Consider the following 23,817-nt stretch of genomic DNA (forward strand, 5'->3'; position numbering starts at 1 on the left):
CCAGGCCTAGTTCTCTCTCTCTCTCTCTCTCTCTCTCTCTCTCTCTCTCTCTCTCTCCCTCTCCTCCTCCCTCCTTTTCTTCCCTGTTCCTTCTGGCCTACGTAGGACTACTATCCACTATCCAAATCTGCAAGGCTTGAGCGTCATCCTATGAACCAGGAGGTCCCAGTCCGATTCCCGGGTTGCAGGCTCGATCCCCAGTGGGAGACATGCAGGAGGCAGCCGATCAGTGATTCCCTTTCATCATTGATGTTTCTATCTCTCTCTCCCTCTCCCTTCCTCTCTGAAATCAATAAAAATTTGTTTACTAGTAAAATGCATAAATAAATAAAATGAAAAATATTTTTATCAAAATATATTTGACATATAGCATTGTGTAAATGTGAGGTGCACAACATATTGATACATTTCTGTATTGTAATAGGTATGTGTACAATGGATTGCCATTGTAGCAATACCCAGCACCTGTGTCATGTTACCTAATAATCATTGCTTCCTAGTGGTTGGAATAATTAAGTTCTAGCCTTTTGGCAAGCTTGATGATGATAATACAATATTGTTGTCCATATTCATTGTGCTGCACATTAGATCTCCAGGGCTTATTAACTACTCGTTACAAGTTTATACCCTTAAAAAACACCTGTCTCTCCCCAATCCCACCCAGCCCGAAAAGGGGGAGCCCTTCACCCCGGAGGCCCACTCCCCGCCTAGACCAGCTGAGCTGCAAGCAGTGCCTCTGGGCTCTGAGGTCTACTTTTACATATTCGCTGACAGAAATGAGCAAATAAATGAAAAGTTGGTACTTATGCCCCCCCCCAAAAAAAGCCCATTTAACTCAAAAGAAAATTATAATAGAAAAATATACTTATGTGAATAAAAATTAAATAACTTGCACTTTCTACCTTGAAGTATTTTTTGTAACAGCAGCATGCAGTCACAGCCAGCTGAAATCCTGACGCTGACTACTGCACAGCCAGTGCTGTTCCCTCGCAAGTCGCTTACGTCCTGCAAGCTCCGAGGAAACAGCTCACTCCAAAGATGGGGTCCCCCAGGAGAGACCACCGCTTCTGCGTGGGTGCCCAGATGAGGGGGTACAGGCTGCGCAGAGCCCAGCTCAGACTCGGGAAGTAGAGCCCGCTCAGACCACAAGCAGAGAGTGAGCTGTGTCCTCATGGCCCAGAGCTGACTGCGTGGTAGCAACCTGTGGGCTCTCGTGAATCATCAGGTAGGAGTTAGAGAGAGAAGATCCCAGTCTTTCCTAGCAAAGGACAAGGCTAGACGCCCTCCCTCCGGGTACCTGCGCACTGGCCCATGTTGGAGTGGTCGCTCTCTGGCCCCCCGGGCACCCGGGAAAGCCGCTGCCAGTCAGCACTGTCGCCTGAGCCTTGAATCATACCGCACACGTTTTCCAGCTCGAAATTGCACGAGTCCATGAAGCTCAAGGAAGAGGCTACGAAAGCAAAGAACAATTACTGACACTCACACATCATGATAATCTAAGTAATAGAAATAGAACTTAGTCTCGCCAGTGTGGCTCAGTGGTTGAGCATGGACCTATGAACCACGAGGTCCCCGTTGGGTTCCCAGTCAGGGCACATGCCCGGGTTACGGGCTCATCACCACTAGGGGGCGTGCAGGAAGCAGCTGATCAATGATAGTCTCTCATCATTGATGTTTCTCCCTCTCCCTCTTTCTTCTCTCTTGAAATCAATAAAAAAATATTTTTTTAAAAAAATGGAGCTTATCACAGAAGTCCTAGGGATGCCAGGAGGGCATTAAAGGAGGCGCCTCGGCCCTACCAGGTTCAGCTCAGTGGATAGAGCGTTGGCCTGCGGACTGAAGGGTCCGTAGTTCAATTCCAGTCAAGGGCACGTGCCTGGGCTTCATGCTCGATCCCCAGCAGGGCATGCAGAGGCAGGCAATCGGTGATTCTCATCATTGGTGTGTGTGTCTCTCTCTCTCCCTCTCCCTTCCTCTCTGAAAAATCAATAAAAATATATTTTAAAATTAAATAATAAAATTAAATAAATAAATAAATAAAGGAGGTGCCTCCTGGGCCCGGGTGGTGGGGGCTCGCAGATGCCTGGATGTCTGCAGGACCAAGACATGACCAGCTCTGAGGGTCGGAATACACCGTCTGGCCCAAGTCTTTTCGTGAAACTATCTGATGTTCGCACCCGAGTCTACAGGCCTCTCCTTCTTCAGGTTACTAAGCCGGCCCCCAGACTATCTGGGCCCGGTTACATGATGGCTGTGCGCCTCCTTTGGGCTGAAAAGAGTTTGGAAGATCAAACTGGTCCACATTCGCATTAGTGACGGTTCAGGAACCTGCGTGAGACATGATCCTTCAAGACCAGGTTTGTTTTTACATCGGAAAGCCAGACTGTGCGAGAAGCAAAATGCTGCCTCCAGATTATGGATTGGGATTTGGGTGCTTTAAAAAAATCAAGCATTTATCATTTCAGAGAACTCGGTAATGCTCAGGAAAATGGCACCGAAGGTCATACCCCCCCTCCCCCGTGGAGCAGAGACACAGAAGTCACTGAAGAGCGGTCACGTACAGCAGTTGTACAGCCGGTTCAGCTTGAGGAGGTCAGAGTCGCTGAAGTCCATGCGCTGGCCGATGACGTCCATGAAGTCCGGGATCCTCGTGACAATCGTGGGCTCCGTCCCATTTCGGAAGGCGGTCTTGCTGTAGTGCATGACTGACGTGTAATCGTAGGGGACATTCAGAGCGTCCGAGACTTTGTCATCGTAGGTGTTAAAATTGTTCTCTTTGCCTGAATGGTAAATGAAAGAATTTTAAATTACTTGATGTTCACAGAATTCCATTGATTTTACTCGGAATGCTGTTAGTTTAGAAATGGAGGCTGTAATAAACACACTGCAACCTTTGCTATAACTGCTCTACATGATTTCAGGGGAGTTTCGTGCATCCTGTCTGAGAATGCAGTATTCAAGCTGAGAATTGGGATAGCAGTCATCGTGCTGAACAGATCTAAGTTTTCATTACAGCCCAACGTTAGCTATTAGCATTGGGCCCACGGTTCCGAGAACTGCACATGGAAAGGAGGGTTCTAGAAGGTGCTGTGGAAACAGGCAGGTTGATTGGCAGGCGGTGATGGGAGGGCGGGGCATCCGCAGCAGGTGGAGGTGAAAGTAAGAGGACTTGCGAGGTGCGGTGGGATGGGACCTGGGGATTATAATGCAGAGTCACCAGAAAGGATTCCCATAGTCAGGGGTTCCGTGGTTCCTGGAATACACGTAGCTGATTCTTAAATGAATACGTTTAGAGAAGATACCAAGCTGCTTAACATCGCCTACAGGCAGCGGATTGCAACTTGAGATCAAATGATTTTGTGGGCACGATGGGGTAGATCTGCTGTCCAAAGCACATACATGTGATGTCAAGTCTAGACAGAAGTTTCTGCCAACAGTGAGACTTCAGGAATCCTAAAGAATGCGGCTATGGAGGAAAGGTAAGCACTTCTCTTGCTGTGGATCTTTCAGTCTTTGCTGTGCCTTCCCAAGTTGAGATCAGGACACGGGGAGAGAGCGTGGGAAGGAGCAGGAGCTGTGGTGTTAAGATTATGATGTAGTCAGGACAGCGTGGCTCAGGGGTTGAGCATCGACCAATGAACCGGAAGGTCACAGTTTGATTCCCGGTCAGGGCACATGCCCGGGTTGTAGGCTTGATCCCCAGTAGGGGACGTGCAGGAGGCAGCTGATCAATGATTCTCTCTCATCATTGATGTTTCCCTCTCTCCTTCTCCTGCCCTCTTTGAAATCAATAAAAATATCTTTTTTTTAAAAGATTATGATATCATAGGCCTCGGTACAGAGCAGACCTCACAGTGCCCCACACGACAGCAATGCTGTTTCCCCCCACGCCTCCCCCCGCCCCCAACCTACAGAGGCAGGACAGGTGAGCGACTGTCACGGTGGGAAAAGGTGGAGAGCAGGAGCTCTGGCCGGACCTGGTGTGAAAACCTCCCAGAGGTGGAACGCAAAGTCACAGACGTTCAGGCTGCCCAACTGCTGCAGTGCTCCCCAGTGTGGGTGCCATGGATCAGTAAATCCAAATGTTCCACAAAAGGAAAACACCAGGAATTACGCCACTTTAGGAAATGCTCCTGCCTCCGAGACTTACAACTCATGTTCATCTAACAAAGGCTCTGAACAGCACAGCGGTGTAGTGACTGTTCGTTTCGTTTCTTTTAACCTAGGATTTCCCAGACTCATGTGACCACGGATCCCTTTTCACTCAACACCCGTGAGCATGTTGGGGAACAGGGCTCCATAACACGTGCTTTAGGAAACATTAGTTTCTGAGATCAGGTCCAGCTTAAGGGCTATTGCTGTGCCCCAACAACCTTCATCCACTTCAACTCACACTGAGTTAGAGCTAAATGAAGTAAGACATCAAAACATCAGCGTTTCCTACCGTGTACAGTTGGCACAGATGGCAGGAGAGGGCACAATGCTTAGAATTCAGTCCTTAACTAACTGAAAGTGTAAGAAAACAAGAGAAATGTACCTGATTGGATTCTGTCCCACATTATGCTGACATAGTCATCCCGGTCAGAGCGCGACTGCTCGTGCCAGAACCCCAGGGCGTGGAGGAACTCATGTTGAATCGTTGCTATTTTGTCACAGTTTTCCCCAATGGAGAGACTTTGCTTCCCAACGCGCCTGTTTCCCACCGAAGACCAGCAGCTTCCGGGAGGGTTTACAGGAGAAAGGGGAGAGGGTGTTATAACGATGCAGGAGGAGGTCTCAGGTCAGGATCCCTAATTCCTAACCTGCTCCGTTACCCACCGGGACCCTTCACAACGGAGGGATCTGAACACAAGTCACGTCTCTCAGAACCCTGGTGAGCTACGAACAATGTTCCACACCAGGTGACCTTGGGGGAACTTGGTCTGACACCAAAAAGAACATAGGAGCAAGTCATCCCACGTCAGCCTCATCCTGACTTTTCCTGGAAATGTCCAGGTGTTTCCGATGGTCCTGACTATGCCGAAGACCATTCATAATGGTCCTATAGGTACAGCAACCACTCAGAATTGCTGCGCTCCAAGCAAATAACAGTCACCTTCTTAACTCAGGCAGTAAGAGTCATTAGGTAAAAATAAATTGAAATACACACACACACACATACACACACTTATACACACACACGCGCGTGTTTTACTTGAAGGAACATAAGAAGTAGCTGAAGTTCACAACGTTGTGAGATGGATGGCATGCAATCCCACCCTCCTTATCTAAAAAAATAATAAAAATTGGCAGACTGCTTGCATGTATGAAAATATTATTTTATGGCTAGAAAAACTAGATCCAGCTGTCTTTTACTCTCCAACAAACAGGGAAGGAAGCCCCACCCTCCCTCAAGGTCAGGGCCTAGCAGTGGTTCTCCACCTTCTGGCCCTTTAAATACAGTTTCTCATGTTGTGACCCAACCATAAAATTATTTTCATTGCTACTTCATAACTGTAATGTTGCTACTGTTATGAATCGTCATGTAAATATCTGATACGCAGGATGGTCTTAGGCGACCCCTGTGAAAGGGTCATTCGACCGCCAAAGGGGTTGCGACCCACAGGTTGAGAACTGCTGGCCTAGGGCAATTGCTGTGATATAATGTCCTAGCCACACAGTTTCATTAACACCCTCATAAACATCCTTCACTTACCCACTGCCCTTGAACACTGATATATAGTTCGTTTCTCCGGTCCAAGGCTTGAAGTCAATGCATGTTTTTAAGCGATAGCGTTCAAATGCGTTGAGGATAACTCCCTTAGCATTCATTTCTGAGGGAAGAAAACAAACAAAATATGTAGCTCATTAATATAAACAAGAGTTAAATCCCTACGACATCTCATCAACATTAAAACGAAATGACGTTGGACAAAACTACCTTCTTCGAGGACCTGCTGCATCATGTGCAAGTATTGGATTACTCTTCAGGTCCCTTATTTCACCCCATATTTCTATCTATACCAATTCCTAAAAGTTGCTCCCCCAGGCTGAATTTCATCCTTGGCCATCTCACTCAATACCACCTTCTTGGGTCATTCAATCAGATCCACTATCTATGGAGTACCTGTTATATGCAAGGCACCATGAAAGATGCTCATTCATGCCCACGGCTTCAACCTTTTCCTACATCCAAATAACTCCCAAATATTTTTTTAATTTTTTTATTGATTAAGTTATTACATGTGTCCTTATCCCCACATTACCCCTCATACCCCCCACTCGTGCCCTCACCCCCCTGTTGTCTGTGTCCATTGGTTAGGCCTATATGCTAGCATATAAGTCCTTTGGTTGATCTCTCCCCCTTACCCCCACCCTCCCCTACCTTCCCTCTGAGGTTTGACAATCTGATTGATGCTTCTCTGTCTCTGGATCTGTTTTTGTTCATCATTTATGTTGTTCATTATATTCCACAAATGAGTGAGATCATGTGATATTTATCTTTCTCTGACTCACTTATTTTCTATCTTGAGTGACCAGGCTATCCACCAACACTTTCCATGATATCTCTACCACAGTGAGCCTGATGCGTTTCAAATTCTGCATTCCAAAAACTAATTTCCACCACACTTCTCTAGCCCACCCACTTCAACACATATTCCTTACTCTTGTTAAAGGTGCTACGATTCATCAAGTTGGGTAAATCCTGGACATTAGCATCCCTTTACCTGGGCCTACCTTTTTGACCTCTTGCTGTCAATCACTAAATCTACCAATTGCCTCCAAATGTCTTAGATGTATCCATTCTTGTCTACCCTTCTTAGAGAATCTTGGCTCAAAAGCTCTTCGGTTGTTCCCTAAATATCCCCCCCAGTCTCCCAGCTGATCTCCCTCCTTTCTCATTGCCCCATCAGTAATACATTTCCAAACTGCCACCAAGTGGTAGCAATCTTCTTCCACCAAAATTTTTGGTGCTTCCACGTTATCATCAGTATAGACTTTCCCAATCCAGACCCCGCCTACCTGTCCGACCTCATTATCTCCTTAGCGCCAATCTGCATTCCAGCTCAGGGTTGTTGTTTTTCCCTTCCCCGTGCCTTTGCACATGTGCGTAGGGCACCCTTCCCTAGAGGCACCTCACCTGGGAAATGCTGCCGGTGTTGTCGTGGTGGGTGAAGAGCACTTCGTGCAAAGAAATGAATGTCTCTTGATGAACAGAATGCAAACTCGATGTCCATCTCTCTTGTCCCCCCTCCCCCAGGACCTGTGAATGGTGTACAACTTGCACAACCTTCACTCATCCCTGCTGCTTAGTGCCACCTGTTCCCTAATGTTCATGCCTTTTTTTAAAAAATATATTTTATTGATTTTTTACAGAGAGGAAGGGAGAGGGATAGAGAGTTAGACACATCGATGAGAGAGAAACATTGATCAGCTGCCTCCTGCACACCTCCTACTGGGGATGTGCCCGCAACCAAGGTACATGCCCTTGACCGGAATCGAACCTGGGACCCTTCAGTCTGCAGGCCGATGCTCTATCCACTGAGCCAAACCGGTTAGGGCTGTTCATGCCTTTATATGTAGGTGGCTCACATAGCTCTTTGAACATATGACTAATCATTACGACTATTCCATTCTAGTGTAATTAATTTTTGGTTTATCTGAATATCCACTGACATGTATGGTCTTTAAGGAAAAGTTTCCCAAACAGCAGTTTCTAAACTGATGCTGATCAGTGATATCATTTTCACTAGTCCATACAAAAATGAGGATCAGCCCTGCTGGCATGACTCAGTGGTTGATCATCCACTTATGAACCAGGAGGTCATGGTTCGATTCCTCGTCAGGGCTCATGCCCGGGTTGCGGGCTCGATACCCAATGTGGGGCATGCAGGAGGCAGCCAATCAATGATTCCCTCTCATCATTGATGTTTCTATCTCTCTCTCTCCCTTTATCTCTGAAATCAATAAAAATATATTAAAAAATAAAATAAAGACCATGTTTTAGAGTCGACCATTACAATTAAATTTCTTCTATAGAAATGCTATCCTTGGCTTTGGATTAGATTTTTCTGACTTTTTACTATTAAAACACTATTTCTTTTATGAAAGGGGGATGATAAAAGATAGTGGGTTTTTGTTTAAGCTCCTGACTTGGCAAAATGAAACGTTGGTAAAGCAATGCCAATTCCTAGAGTTTTATTTGTTTGGTTGTTTTGGTTTTTACCCATATGTAGATCTGAACACATGGGAAACCGCTGCTTTATAATAAAGACGAGCTCCCTAATCTTTATGTCCCTAGAATGGAATAATCCACCACAGAGGAGGCACTCCATAAATGTTGGTTAAATTAATTCCTTTATTGTCCAAAGCTCAACAAATATTTCAGACAAAGTCACTTAGGTTCTTTTTATTGTCCACTTTGCTTATTTTTTAAGTAATTTTACATACTTACATAAAGCAACAAACAAAACACTGTTAAAAACCACAATTGCATGCCCTAACCGGTTTGGCTCAGTGGATAGAGCATCAGCCTGCGGACTCAAGGGTCCCAGGTTCGGTTCCGGTCAAGGGCATGTACCTTGGTTGTGGGCACATACCCAGTAGGGAGTATGCAGGAGGCAGCTGATCAATGTTTCTCTCTCATCGATGTTTCTGACTCTCTCTATCCCTCTCCCTTCCTCTCTGTAAAAAGTCAATAAAATATATCTTAAAAAATAAAAATAAATAAATAAAAATAAAAAACATAATTGCATGCCCTTAGCAATACTGTCATCATATCCTTTCAGGAACATACAACAGTTATGGACACTCCAAGGTGTATACTAACCCAAGCTATCTTCTAGAACATATGGGATGGTCTGAGGCCATCTATAGTTTTCTCCAATGATGGAATTTCTATCTTGTACCTGTAAAACATAAATACGAAAAAGGTAATTAAATGAATCAGGCAAAAAACCTATGAAACAACCAATAGTTAATCTAGCAATAAATGAAGCATTAAGCTCTTTCAGCCAGTCTAAACAAACTGTGTGCGCACACATGTGCCCGTGTGTGTACCTCTGCTTTCATCATATTAAGACAAAGTTTCTAGGAGGAAATTTCTCTCACTAATTTTGTTTATAGAGTTGAAGAAGAAATCATGCAAAACCGTGTAAAGAATGATTGTTATAAAACTGAACTGTAAATATTGGTAGACTTATAAACTAGTTTCCTATACAAGAGATTACAAAAATACAAGAGGGAAGTGATAGCAAAACCTCAATAACCTTGATCTCACAAAGTCAGAAAAAGTTACATGAACTGGGGCAACATTTTTTAAAAATTTTAAACAATTTTTATAGTAAAGAACTAATTTCGTCCATGCATTCATCCAGTCAACGGAATGAACGCTGCTCTAGGGAATAGGGGTTCGCTGGTAACAGAACTGCCAAGGTCTTTACCTTCACGGAGCTAATATCTAGCGAAAGAGACAAGTAGGATGTAAGGAGACAAATTAAGATTAAACCGGCTGCATTTACTTGTAATGGAGGACATAAAAAAGGGGGTTGTGGGTAAAAGTAAAGGGATTGGGGAGTATGTTAGATAAGAGGCCAGGCCAGGACTCTTCGAAAGGAGGACGTTTAAGGTGGAATAGGAATGATATGAAGGAGCCAGGATTGAAAGAAACCTTGGGAAGATGGTTTCGGGCAAAATGCTTGGTATGTTTTGAGGCCGATTTGTTAGGACAGAAAAGAAATGAGATAAGAGAGGAGGACAGGGAGGGGAGGGGAGAAGAGAAGAAATGAGAAGAGAATTAGGCAGGAGTTAAATTATGCGAGGTCTTGAAGACTATGGGTAAATTTGGATATTGTTCTAAAAGCAATAGGAAGCTATTGAAGCTTCAAGCCAGGAAGTGAAATAGGGTCATGGAGTTTTTCCCTTAGAGAAGGGCAATATTTGAAATAGAAAGACAAGTTAGGAGAAAAGTAGATTCTTTGAGGTATAGGTTGGAGATAGCAACGACAGAACTTGCTGATGGATTGGATGGTGGGGTGAGGGAAAAGGAAGAAGCAAAGGAGACTCTTGGATTTTTTGCTTATTCAACAGCAGGGGGTGAAGGTGTAGTAAGGACTTCACGAAGAGGGGAGACTCCGTGCAGTTTCGGGGGACCACTACTTTTAGCTGTCAGGGTAGAAGTCACGGAATCTCTCTCTTATGGTAAAAGGCCTGATTCACTGAAGATGTAGAAGTTTAGTTTAACTTTGATTCAACTACATTGGATCAGTGAGATTCTATTTAAAAATGAAAATATTGTTCCAATAATGAAAATCAAAACCATCCATAAGACCGAGGCACCCCTGGTGAGTGATCGCTGCTTTACCCACACAGAAATCTGAGTAACAGATCATGAAGACACTGTTTTATGAGTTCCTTGCAGTACAATGTATTCATTGAACAAATGTGTCACTGTGATTCTGTGCTCGTAGAGATAATTGGGCTTAACTAAGCCCATGCTTGCCAATCATCCTCAGATATTGTTTTTTAGCTTCCAGTGATTAATAGAAGAGTCTTCCTTGCATTGTTTCAACTCACCCCGTCAAGTCTGATGTCTCCCTCAAAAAGATCCAGTCCCAAAGCTAAGAGGAAAGATAAAAATTCATGTCAGCAAATTTGTTCAAACTCCTCACTTAATAAAAGATGTAAAAAAAAAACCCCACAAACCTTCATTGATATCAAATATATCCTGGTCAATTCCACCATCTACATCTTTAACTGAAATAAAGAAAAACATATTGAACATTATGTTTATGAAAGAAGAAATCTTTATCAATTATTGAATTAGAAGTGAGCAAGATTCTAATCAGATGAGTGATTACTTGGTTCTGAATCAATACATACACATTGATTGATTGTTTGATTGGTTGAGAATCTCTCATGAACCAGGCTTGAGGCCATGGCGCTTTTGCATATATGCTCTTGTCCTATTTGTGTCCCTTGAATCCCTAATGACTTCAAGAATAAGAAATTCATTACTTCATATAATATTAAACTTAATTTGGAAGACTAAGTAGCAGAATAGATGAAATAGAAAGCAAATGTTTAAATTTGGTCAAACCAGCCCTGACCGGTTTGGCTCAGTGGATAGAGCGTCAGCCTGTGGACTGAAGGGTCCCAGGTTTGATTCCGGTCAAGGGCATGTACCTTGGTTGCAGGCACATCCCCAGTAGGGAGTGTGCAGGAGGCAGCTGATCGATGTTTCTAACTCTCTATCCCTCTCCCTTCCTCTCTGTAAAAAATCAATAAAATATGTTTTAAAAAAAAATTTGGTCAAACCAGTTCCATCTACCCATATATGTATATTCTTTGCAATAGCATATCTTGGAACTCTCAAGCAAAATCCCTAACTTAAATTTAAACTTATCTTTTAAAATGCAAAGGGGAGCCGAAACCGGTTTGGCTCAGTGGATAGAGCGTCGGCCTGCGGACTGAAGGGTCCCGGGTTCGATTCCGGTCAAGGGCATGTACCTGGGCATCCCCAGTAGGAGATGTGCAGGAGGCAGCTGATCGATGTTTCTCTCTCATTGATGTTTCTAACTCTCTATCCGTCTCCCTTCCTCTCTGTAAAAAATCAATAAAATATATAAATAAATAAATAAATAAATAAAATAAAATAAAATGCAAAGGGGTGAATAACATGGCCAAATCTCTCAGTGTACAACTGAATAGGATGTTCATCTGATCTGACACAAAACAGCAAAATTAATAATAGCAAGCATTTATGATGTCTGTGTGTCAGTCACTGTGTTCGGCCTCTCCTACTCCTCCATCTGTCTTTCTGCTGGGTACGTAGAACCCTGGACCAGGAAATAAAACGCTCCTCAATGAATCAAGAGAAGGCAGAATTTGATCAAAGTTCAATGCAATTATGCATGTACTTAGCATTAAATATGCCCCAAGTTCTTCTGTTCTGCTGTTCTATTACACGCATAACTTCCTTTTCATTTAACTTAGAGCAAATCTCCAAATACACTCACCAAAATGTTCTGGAGTTGGCTGAGAAACAAACACATAAAAGAAGATATTATTATGATGCCCATGATTTAATGGTCTTCTGGGTTCCAATTTATATCTAGCCATTAATACTATGAATTACTTTCTGACACTTATCTAAAACAGTTAAATTGGAGTCTAAGATGACTTTCTGACAAAAGGGTCTTCCCATTTCATATAAAAAAAAATAAAACTTCCTGCCAGGCCGGCGTTGCTCAGTGGTTGAGCGTCGACCTACGAACCAGGAGGTTACGGTTCGATTCCCGGTCAGGGCACATGCCCAGGTTTCGGGCTCAATCCCCAGTAGGGAGCGTGTAGGAGGCAGCCCATCCATGATTCTCTCTCATCATTGATATTTCTCTCTCTCCCTCTTCCTTCCTCTCTGAAATCAATAAAAAATATATATTTTTTTTAAAACTTCCTGTTAAATGAAAGAAACAAAAAACCAACTTCACAGGTTGAAGAGAAGGCAGAACATAGGACTCCAGCCCTGAAATGTGTTCACTTTTATCATAAATTTCCGAAGAATTCATGGAGTCGTGTTTGGAAATCCTAAAAATTTATTCCCAACATTGAAATATTATCATAATTTATAACAATCCTTTAAAAAGAAATTTTAGTGAAGACCTCATTATTCATGGCTTACTTTCCTATTTCACTCAAGACTCTGCCTTCAAAGACAATACCAAATGGTTAAGGAAAAAGCCTATGGGTGTAGATAGCATTGTTATTAAAAACAAACAAACTTCTGAAGATAGAAGCAACCAAATGAGACCTAAACTACATCGGTGGGAAAATTAGGTAACCCTGAGAAATGCCTAGTGTCGTCTAGTAAAAAAGCTCACAGGGCCGATAGATGGTCGATCTAGGTCAGTGATGGCGAACCTTTTGAGCTCGGCGTGTCAGCATTTTGAAAAACCCTAACTTAACTCTGGTGCCGTGTCACATAGAGAAATTTTTTGATATTTGCAACCATAGTAAAACAAAGACTTATATTTTTGATATTTATTTTATATATTTAAATGCCATTTAACAAAGAAAAATCAACCCAAAAAATGAGTTCGCATGTCACCTCTGACACGCGTGTCATAGGTTCGCCATCACTGCTCTAGGTTATAGTTCTGATTCCACCAACTGCTAGGAAGGCAGTTCCCCGTCCTGACACTCGGTTAAATCCGGTCACATCTGCTTTGCAGGGTATTGTGAGGGTTCCATGATGTCACAAGAAAGCACTTTTTAAACTATAACAAAATGTCACCCACATGTAAGGTACAGTTTTATGTAAATACAGTTTCCGTATCTAACTTCTAGATTCATCTGGAGCCTCTGTAAGCAGTGGGAATGAGTTCCTTGGGCGATTTCTGTCCTCACTGATAGTAACAAGCGCAGTGGTGTCTCAGGCTTTAGCCACACATACAGACAGATGCAAGCATTTCTACTAAAACAACTTGTGCTTTTTGTCATGATTGCAGTTTTAAGGCTATCCAGTGGTTTCTCCTGTTCTCGGTACTATCGTTGCTGTTCACAGAACATTAGCATATCATCACAACTGTTATTTTAAACGACAGCTAGAGGCTCCCCCAAGCATTTGGAACCTCACTTCTAACCTCGGGCTGGGTGGTGGGTGGGACAAAATGCCTGGCCTCACTTCATGAGGAAGCGGCCGAGAAATCCCATGTTGCCCGACTTCCTAAGCATGTACTGTGCCCTGGCAGCCACCATTCACTCCATCCGCGCCTCCCCTGGGGGTCAGCCCTCTGATGTCATTGAGCAATAGAAATGCAATGATTTTCCCATTTCCCATCAGATCAGAAGAAAACTTGTTACATAACAAAGAAACAGAGAGAAACCTAGCTTTGTGTCCATGTCTCTGGCTCCACAGACCCCACCCGCCAAAAGGAAATGCTCGCTCATTCCATTAACACGTCAACATTCATCAAAAACAGAAAGCGAACACACTTTTCTTTAGCCGTTGGTATCAACTGCCCAGACTGTTCTAATTGTTTTCTTACCAGGCCAGACACCACGAGGCAAGAGGCGGCGAGCAGCGACCAAGGCAGAACCCATGAATCCATGCTGTCGCTTCCAGTTGGGAGTGCAAACTATGCAGTTCAGAATAGCACTTATCTTTTAAAAGGCAATCATCGTAACTTCTAGCCTTTGATCCATCTTGCAGGTCAGCTCGCTGCGGTAGTCATACCTCCAATCAAGGAGTTAAAGTCCAGCTGCCCTCACACAGCCCCTGGAGTTGATTGCTTGGTTGGTTTTTCCTGTGTGTGTCAACATTCAATAGTCAAGAGCTCGGCTGAGACCTGTTCATGAAATAAGTTCTCGAATGCATACCTGCTGGTGCCCCGAGACTAATGAATGCCTATTGAGCGAAAGAAAATGTCAAATGACTTTTTAATCTCGGCCTTTCCAATAGTAAACATCTGTGAGGCTCCTCCTGCCATTTAGCCCTGTGCTGCTTCAATCCGTCCAGTCTGTCCACAGCTTTTCATTGTTCATTCATTTAATAAAAATGTATTGAGTTACAAAATCCATTAATGTGCTAGGCATCTGGTCCATTTGCTATCCGGGTAAACAGTAGCCAAATAGCAACATATTTCACTCCTGAAAATTCCCCTCCAGCAAACTCAGGTGGGACTTAAGGTAAAAAGGCCAGGACTGGTTGCTGGTTTTCTAATAAACTGACGCTCCCAATCCATCTCTCCATTCTGCCTCACTTTTTTCTTCTTTTCTTGAGATAACTTCCCTTTAGGGACAACCTACTCTAACTTAGTTCCTACAGATTCACTCTCAACTTACTTGTGGGGCAGGTTAAATTTTTTTAAGGACTATTTTCCCCACAGTACTGCTTCCCTACTCAAGCTGGCCTTGGCCCCAGCCCATGCTACTAGGAAGGATCTAAGAAGACATGTAACAGAGACGAAGGCCATGGAGGCTGCTCTGTGAACACAAGAAGTCGTTCCCACCCTCTGAGAGTGAAGGGGTGTTAAATGCCATGTGTGGATCAAGTCCCCACTTGCTCCCCGGGGTCCCCAAGAGAGTTTATGGGACCCAAACCCAGGAGGCCTATTTCCTGGCTAGAGCCACCAGGAAACAATACGGAAGAGCAGGCCTTGGGCGGCCGACGTAACTCCTGTCGGGGCCAGAGTGGAACAGAAGTGTCAGAGGAAGCCCCGGCCTAGAGGGCCAAGGGTGAGCAATAAGAAAGCCTCCATCGCATTTTTAAAAAATATGTTTTTATTGATTTGAGAGAGAGAGAAGAGAGAGAGAGAGAGAGAGAGAGAGAGAGGCATTGATGCATCAACATTAATCAGCTGACTCCTGCACACCCCCTGCTGGGGATCGAGCCCACAACCCGGGCATGTGCCCTGACCAGGAACCGAACTGGCGACCTCGTGGTGCACGGGTCGATGCTCAACCGCTGAGCCACACCGGCTACAGGAGCAGGTAACTCAACTCGCCATTTAAATCAACAGTAAGGACTCGATCTGATCAGTGTTATTTTTTTGTTTTAAAGGCACCACCAAGTGCCAAGGTCAGGCAGTGAAAGGCAAGCACAGAGCCTCTGTCTGGATTTAGGAAGCCAACTGAAAAGCGAAGATGGACTCTCGGGCTAGTCCAAGTGGAGAGGACTCGGGAGAGCCTGGGTCGGGCAGGGTTTGCTGCTCACCAAAGTGCCTGATGAGCCCAGGTGGGGGGGGGGAGGGGGCGCCTATTGTTCTGAACCACAGCCCAGGCCCCGGGGGGAGAAGGGAGTCGTGGCGCCCGTGTGGTGAGCACCGGGTTCTCAGGTCCCGCCGTGGCGGTGAGAGCAGCAGCATCCGGGAGCCTCTGGGTGTGGAAGAAGGATGCTCACGTGTTCGCGGGGTCTGCGTCGACAGGTGCCGCTGTGGGTTCTGGCACTCCAGTCACTGACGTTGCTCTGTGTGAGCAGAAGGGCAGGGGGTGCAGGGGCTCGGGGAGACGGGGCTCACCACAGCTTTGGGTGAGAATAAAAGGCAAAGAACCACATTTGCTCCAAGTGTCATCACTCAAGTGTCATTACTGAAGCCTCTAGCCCAGTGGTTCTCAGCCTTGGCTGCACATTAGAATCACCTGGGATTCTTTTTAAAATCCTGATTTCTGGGCCTCATCCTCCGGAAATTCTGTTTCTTTGTTATGGGGTGAGGCCACAACATTAGTAACAAAGAAACAGAATTTCCGGAGGATGAGGCTCAGAAGTCAGGATGTTAAAAAGATTCCCAGGTGATTCTAATGTGCAGCCAAGGTTGAGAACCACTGCTCTATTCGGTGTTTCCATGGAATTGGCTCCCCAGATGGGACTCCGGAGGGTTACGGAGAGAGAACAACACCTCACAGACGCAGCAGATTAAGTCATCATTGTTTCCTGACAAGCAGGCAGGAAGTACAGGCCGCTGCTCCATTTCATCCGAGGGAGGAGAGAGGAAAAAAGGAATAATGAGCCATCATGGGAAGAAGTGTCATCTGACATGGGGACATCTTACAAGGGGATTTAACCACCAAGCCTTGCACATTCAGGTCTGAGGGCCAGGAGCTGAGAAAAACCTGCACATTTCACCAACCGGCCCTCAAACCAGCCCTGTAGGGTGAAACGGCATGATTTGCTTTAATCATCCTAGAAATTTCTGAGGATGGCTTTGTGATAGACAATCCTTGGTGCTAGAGTAGACACCTCCCCTATGAGGTATGAACAAGGGAGATGAGTTACACATTGATGCCTTTACAGCACGGTGTCATTATTCAACAATGTAGGGTTGTGTTTGGATGGATGGATAGATGGATGGATGGATGGATGGATGGATGGATGGATGGATGGGAAGGTTAGTGGTGGCTTGGTGTGAAATGTGAACTGTAGAGCTAAAAATAAAATAAATTTCAGGGGAAAAAATTAAAAGCTTTTAAGGTAGGGTACCTCAGGAGACCTGCCTGGCGGTCATTTGCCCAGAGAATTGAGAGTAGAGTTCGGTCATAGCTCTGGCCTTGGACTGGAGATGGGGAATCACTTTGAACATCTCAAATACTCAAGCGCACTGACTTTCTGTCCAACCGATACTGCACCGGGAGAGAGGAGGGCTGAGAGATTGAGACTCGGCCTCAGAATCGCTCAGGCTTGAGTCGTTGGGTGCCTGTGATCCTCCCCATAATCCATGACAGTGGAGCATCCTTCGCCCTCCATTCGTCTTAACTTGAGATCCACAGGCATGGATAGAATTCAGCGGTTCTGTGAATTCAATGGAGAAAATAATCGCATCTCAATTTCATTAGCCTCTGATTAAAATGTAGGATTTCTCTCCATTACAAAAAATAGGCATCAAACCCTACTAGTGGTATCAGTACCTGTGACTGTCACCAATAGGAATAACAAATACTTTCATATCAGGTCACAGTGAGTGTTGATATCTCAAAATATTGTTTATACTCATTGCTGCTTTGAATTATGGCAGTTATTTGGCCCACAGCTAGATGTTGTCATTTAAGACATAAACAGTATTACCATATCACAAGTTTATGCTTTGGGCTAACTGTATTTCAGTACCATCGGTTTCCTTTGGAACCCTGTATATTTTTTGTCTATTTTTTATTGTTGACGTTATTACAGAGCCCCCCTAACTCCCCCATCCCCCCGCATGCCCTTATGTATTTTAGTTTGTGCATTGAAAACGATTCTGAGAAGGAATGCCTGAGCTTCACACTAACAAGGGTGCCCATGGCCTCTTTCCCTTGCACCCCATCTTCCCGGGTGGACATCGCACTGCGTTCCCGTGAGGCAGTGGGCAGCTTTTCCATGACAGTTCCAGGAAGCAGCTCCAACCTCCCGGCCAGGGCTGTGTTATCCATCAGGCGCCATAGAAACAGGGCCGGGGGCCAACGAGCTTGGACAGAGCTGTCTGCACAAACGCCGGGGACAGGCCCAGCGGCGGGAGAGAGGGGTGCGTGGCTCCAAACTGAAAATAAAGCTACAGACGTGAGGTCCGTAAATGTCTACTTACATCTCGTACCAACTCTCACATGTCAAATGTCTCTGCCAGGACACTGAATACCCATCAACATATTTACATCTGAAAAACAGCGTCACTTTCTCGGGTACCTAGAAGCGACAGCATAAAGTCCAGCGTCTGGGCATGGTACAAGGCCTTCCAGGTTATGCTAACATCTTCAGCCAGATATTTTGCTCCTTCCAATGGATACTTTAAAAAAATTTTTTTTTATTGATTTCAGAGAGAAAGGGAGGAGAGAGAGATAAAAACATCAGTGATGAGAGAGAGTCATTGATTGGCTGCCTCCTGCCCACCCCCATTCCGGGGATCAAGCCTGTAACCCGGACATGTGCCCTGACTGGGAATCAAACCGTGACCTCCTGGTTCATAGGTCAATGCTCAACCACTGAGCCACACCCATCAGGCCAAGCTGTACTTCTTTTTTTTTTAATATGTTTTTATTGATCTCAGAGAGGATGGAAGAATCATTGATCAGCTGCCTCCTGTCCACCCCCTACTGGAGATTGAGCCCGAAACCCAAGCATGTGCCCTTGACTGGGAATCGAACCTGGGACCCTTCAGTCCGCAGGCCGACGCTCTAACCACTGAGCAACCCAGCCAGGGCCAAGCTGTACTTCTTATACCAATTAAACAAAGCATGATGGCTTCCCTGCACAACTTCCCCAAAGCGAAGTCACTCGCCCTGTTCAATACCTCATGCTAATGCCTGGTTACCATTCAACTTGGCTTCGGCACCTTCTCCTCTAGGGAGCTGTCTCTGATCCAGCTCCAGCCAAGAGCCCTTGCTCGGGGCTCTCACAGCTTCATATCCAAGTACCCCGCACGTGCTGGGTGCTCCACAAATCAATGGGCATTATACTGGACGAGCCACATCTCATTAACTAAACTCCATCAGATGACATCTTGAAGTCCTCTCCAGTACTAGGTTATTGCACCAGTATTTTTTTTTTTTGGTAACCGTCTTATTGAAATACTAGGGGCCCGGTGCACAAAATCGGGGGGGGTCCCTCAGCCCGGTCTGTGCCCTCTCGCAGTCCAGGAGCCCTCAGGTCACGGGATGTCTGACTAGAGAGCAGGCCTAAGCTGACAGTCAGACATCCTTAGCACTGCCACAGAGGCAGGAAAGGCTCACCAGCCATGAGCCCAGCTTCTGGCTGAGCGTCTGCCCCCTGGTGATCAGTGCATGTCATAGCGACTGGTCGTTCTGCTGTTTGGTCCATTTGCATATTAGGCTTTTATTACATAGGATTATATAGGATAACTCACATACCATATAAGTCACCCTTTTGAAGTGTAGAATTTAATGACTTTTAGTACATTCACAGAGTCAGGTAACCATACCACAATCAACTTTATAATTTCATCACCCCAAAAAGAAACCCTGTACCTTTTAGTGATCACTCCCCAGTTCCTCAGAATCTCCCCAAAACCTTGGCAACCTTAATTTCCTTCTGCCTCTATGGATTTGCCTATTCTGGACTTTTCATATAAATGGAATCATACAGTATGTGATCTTTTGTGTCTGGCTTTTATCAAGTGGCATAATATTTTCAAGGTTTATCCATGTTGTAACATGTATCAGGACTTCATTTCATTTTATTGCCAAATAATATTTCATTGTATGAATATGCCACATTTTATTTATGCACATTTATCAGTTGATGGACATGTGGTAACTCTATTGGCTGTAATATGTTTGAACATTTATGCATACATCACAGCTACAGATTGTATTTTATAGTGTTTTTGTTTGTTTGTTTAAAAAAATAAAAAATAAAACACCATCTAAATCTCTCATCATACCCAAGCCAATATACACTCATAATCTTTCAAAAGTTCAGCCTTGCCCAGCTGGTGTACTCAGTGGTTGAGTGTCAACCTATAAACCAGGAGGTCACGGTTCGATTCCCAGTCGGGGCACATGCCCGGGGTAGCAGGCTCAATCCCCAGTGTGGGGCGTGCAGGAGGCAGCCAATCAATGATTCTCTCTCATCACTGATGTTTCTATCTCTCTCTCCCTCTCCCTTCCTCTCTGAAATCAATAAAATATTATATATATATAATATCTCAGCCTCCACCAGGTCATTATCCTCTTCAAAGACCGTCCATGTCCCTGAGGTGAAGAACAGCCTGGGCGTGGCTCCCAGGAGCCCTCCTGCCCCACCCCCTCTGCGTTTGCCTTCTCCAGCCCCAGCCCCAGGAACAGCTGTTGGTCCATTCCTCACACCTGCTGACCTGTCTCCCTGGCGCCAGGAATGCTTCCCTCCTGTTGGTATCTGGGTATGACTCACCTTCCAGAGTCCGGATCAAGGTCAGCCTCCTCAACCAAAGCCGCCTCGACACCAACAGAGGTCTCCCCCTCCTCTGAGCTCCCACGGAATCCTATAGGTTGTTGAATGTTTTTAGGGACAAGTGACATCCCCCCCTGGGTTATAAGTCCCTCGAAGGCAGGAGTACACAGTACCCATTGCCCTATACCTATAGCTTTTCTCAGCCCAGTGTGGTCTGAGGAAAGGTCACTTTGCTAACATGTAATTTTGATTTGTTAGCTCCTTAACAGAAGCTATGTTTTATGTAGTATGCGAAAGGCTTATCATAAATAACAGTCCCTTTTCATTACTTCAGTGCCCCCACATCCGCGGGGTTCTGTGATTGCCTTTGGGCCGTCTGTTTGGCGGGCTGGCCTTGTAATCAGTCTTTATGAAGCGCCTGCTCTGTTCAGGGACCTGGAAATACGGCGTTGAAACAGCATGCCTGTGCTCAGTAAACTTGGCCTTCTAGCAGCCACCTTCAGGACACCCTATTCTCCCCAACATGTCACAGTCACGTGTGAAGACCTGGAGTTCAAATCACTAGACAGTGGTTCTCCACCTTCTGGTCCTCATGTTGGGACCCAACCATAAAATTATTTTCGTTGCTACTTCATAACTGTAATGTTGCTACTGTGATGAATCGTAATGTAAATATCTGATATGCAGGATGGTCTTAGGTGACCCCTGTGAAAGGGTCGTTCGACCGCCAAAGGGGTCTCGACCCACAGGTTGAGAACTGCTGCCCTAGAAGGACATGTGGACATGGTGACAGTTTGGATCAAAATTGAGGAGAGGCCCGGCCAGCATGGCTCAGTGGCTGAGTATCGACCAATGAACCAGGAGGTCACAGTTCAATTCTGGTCAAGGTCACATTCCGGGGTTGCGGGCTTGATTCCCAGTGTGGTGCGTGCAGGAGGCAGCCAATCAATGATTCTCTCTCATCATTGATGTCTCTATCCCTCTCTCCCTCTCCCTTCCTCTCTGAAATCAAATAAAACAAAATGTTTTTATTGAGGAAAAAAAAATGAGGAGGGGCCCCTGGAACTCGGGGTCCATGAAACCCAGCAGCTGCGCTCTGAGGCCGGGAAGAAAGGTGGCGCTCTCTTTCTCCATTGTGGCATCTTACTCGCTGTGTTGAATAGTGTACGGCCCTCTGTGACCCTCTACGCTACACTGAGTGTTTGCTCTGCTGCTAAGTCTGCCTCTTCCCTTCCTTTACCTTTCCTTCGTTTCCAAGCATATATGGAGCACTTCCTGTGTCCCAGGCATGGTGGACAGCACTGGCTCCCTGACTTAAGAGCACGTATTACATATTTTTACAAAATATAAAATATGTGATATATATATATATATATATAGCATTTAAAAATTACATATGTATAGCCCTAACCAGTTTGGCTCAGTGGATAGGACATCAGGCCTTGGACTGAAAGGTCCCAGGTTCGATTCTGGTCAAGGGCATGTACCTTGGTTGATCCCCAGTAGGGGGTTGCAGGAGGCAGCTGATTGCTGTTTCTAACTCTCTAGCCCTCTCCCTTTCTCTCTGTAAAAAATCAGTAAGAATATATATATATATGTATGTGTGTGTGTGTATATATATATATATATATATTTCTTGATTTCAGAGAGGAAGGGAGAGGGAGAGATAGAAACATCGATGATGAGAGAGAATCATTGACTGGCTGCCTCCTGCACACCCCCTACTGGGGATCGAGCCCACAACCTGGGCATGTGCCCTTGACCAGAATCGAACCCCGGACCCTTCAGTCCACAGGCTGACGCTCTATCCACTGAGCCAAACCGGCGAGGGCAAGAATATATTTTTTTAAAGTTACATATGTACATTTTTACAAGCAGAGTAGAGTCGTATTTACTAAGAGGGTTGGATTCAAAAGTACATACATCAGGTGAAAACCAAACAAAAGTGAAATTAGCCTCGGGAAGTGCCTGCAGTCTGAGGCGTCCGAGAGCCACAGGGGTGAGGCCCACCTGAGGGACTGCGGCTGCGGCTTCCAATGCCTCGTTCCCACCGGGGCTTCCGAAGAGCGCCCCCAGGTACGCGTGCCCTCGATGAGGCTTTGCCGCGCATGAGCGCGTTCCTGTGTCTGTCCTTTTCCTATGGAAACAAAATCATACAGATGCGAGCAGCAGGCTCTACACATCACGGTCTCTATCGTCCTCTCCTGTTCCAGCTGCCCCCGTGTTACCTCCTCTCCCTCCTCCACTCTGGCCACGGTCCCGCAGTGTGGGCTTGGAATGATCCATCCCTATGTCATAGTTCTAAGCTGCCACCTTGTGGCTGTTACATATATGTGGGGGTTTCTACAATCATTTTTAAAATGTTTCCATTACAACCGACATACATGATAATATTAGTTTCAGGTGTACCACCCCAGTGGTTTAGAGGTTACAGACCTTACTAAGGGATCCCCCCGAAACTCCCCACCCTTCTGACCACCATGTTTTATAGGATAATGTTTATTTCCCGTGCTGTACTTCACGTCCCCCGTGATTCTATTACTACTGATTGGTACCTCTAAATCCCTTCCCCTTTCACCCCCCCCCCCCGCTCCCCCAGCCATCCTCCCATCTGGCAACTGTCAAAATATTCTCTGTACCTATGAGTATGTTTCTGTTCTGCTTGTTCATTTATTTTGTTTCTTACACTCAATTGTTGATAGATATGTGTTTATTGCCATTTTATTGTTCATATTTTGGAGTGTTTTTTTTCTTCTCCTACTTAAAGAGGTCCCTTTAACATTTTATATAATACTAGGGGTCCAGTGCACAAATTCATGCACCTTAAAAGGAACTGTGGGCCTCGAGGCTACAGTGGGCACAGGGGTGGGTCTCAGCCCATCCTCTGTGCCCCTGCCCAGGCCCTCCCACCATGGGCCCCGGTCCCCTGTCTGCAGGCAGCCCCGCTCCTGCTGCTGCTGCTCCCACACACTGCCGGCGCAAACCCCAATTGCACCCGTTGATGGAACAGAGCGATTGGGGCCAGCGCCAGCAGCGGGTGCAAGCAATGGCTACTGCCCCGACTGCCCCTCAGGAGCAGGGACAGGTGGAGAAGCCCTCAGGGGTGATTGGGGCCAGCAGCTGCTGCTCACACCCACTGATGGCACCAAGCAATCGGGACCGGCACTGGGCACCAGCAGCGGGTGCAAGTGGTAGCTCCGGCACTGGCTGCGGGTGCAAGTGGGGCCAATGCCGGCAGCAGGTGCAAGCACCCAGTGGGACCGTGCCACGCAGGTGCAAACAATTTTCAGTAACCACCAGAGGCTCACCCCAATGACAGCGACTGGTGCCCTGCCTTGGTCGGGCACCCCTGCTCACCCGCTCCACCATCCCTCCACAGGCAATGCCCGCCATGTCCCACGCTCTGCCGCCTACTGCTAACGACTGCCATGTTTAGTGTGCGCCCCCTGGTGGTCAGCACACGTCATAGCGACCGGTTGTTCGGT

General features: G+C 45.7%; 1 protein-coding gene across 1 annotated transcript in view; it reads right to left on the reverse strand.

Annotated features, from left to right (window-relative positions):
- The window catches only part of MEP1B (meprin A subunit beta), a 36,105-nt gene extending 12,380 nt beyond the window's left edge, over nt 1–23,725 (reverse strand). Inside the window, exons 1-9 of the mRNA XM_023756402.1 lie at nt 23,690–23,725; nt 11,997–12,015; nt 10,684–10,728; nt 10,555–10,598; nt 8,810–8,888; nt 5,696–5,813; nt 4,538–4,716; nt 2,562–2,780; nt 1,298–1,450 (exon numbers count right to left, since the gene is read on the reverse strand). Coding sequence (XP_023612170.1) covers nt 1,298–1,450; nt 2,562–2,780; nt 4,538–4,716; nt 5,696–5,813; nt 8,810–8,888; nt 10,555–10,598; nt 10,684–10,728; nt 11,997–12,015; nt 23,690–23,725 — 892 coding nt within the window. The remainder of the gene's footprint in view (nt 1–1,297; nt 1,451–2,561; nt 2,781–4,537; nt 4,717–5,695; nt 5,814–8,809; nt 8,889–10,554; nt 10,599–10,683; nt 10,729–11,996; nt 12,016–23,689) is intronic.
- Nucleotides 23,726–23,817: the final 92 nt, after the last annotated feature.

The sequence above is a fragment of the Myotis lucifugus genome, unplaced genomic scaffold, assembly GCF_000147115.1.
Source record: "Myotis lucifugus unplaced genomic scaffold, Myoluc2.0 scaffold_93, whole genome shotgun sequence".
NCBI lineage: Eukaryota > Metazoa > Chordata > Mammalia > Chiroptera > Vespertilionidae > Myotis > Myotis lucifugus.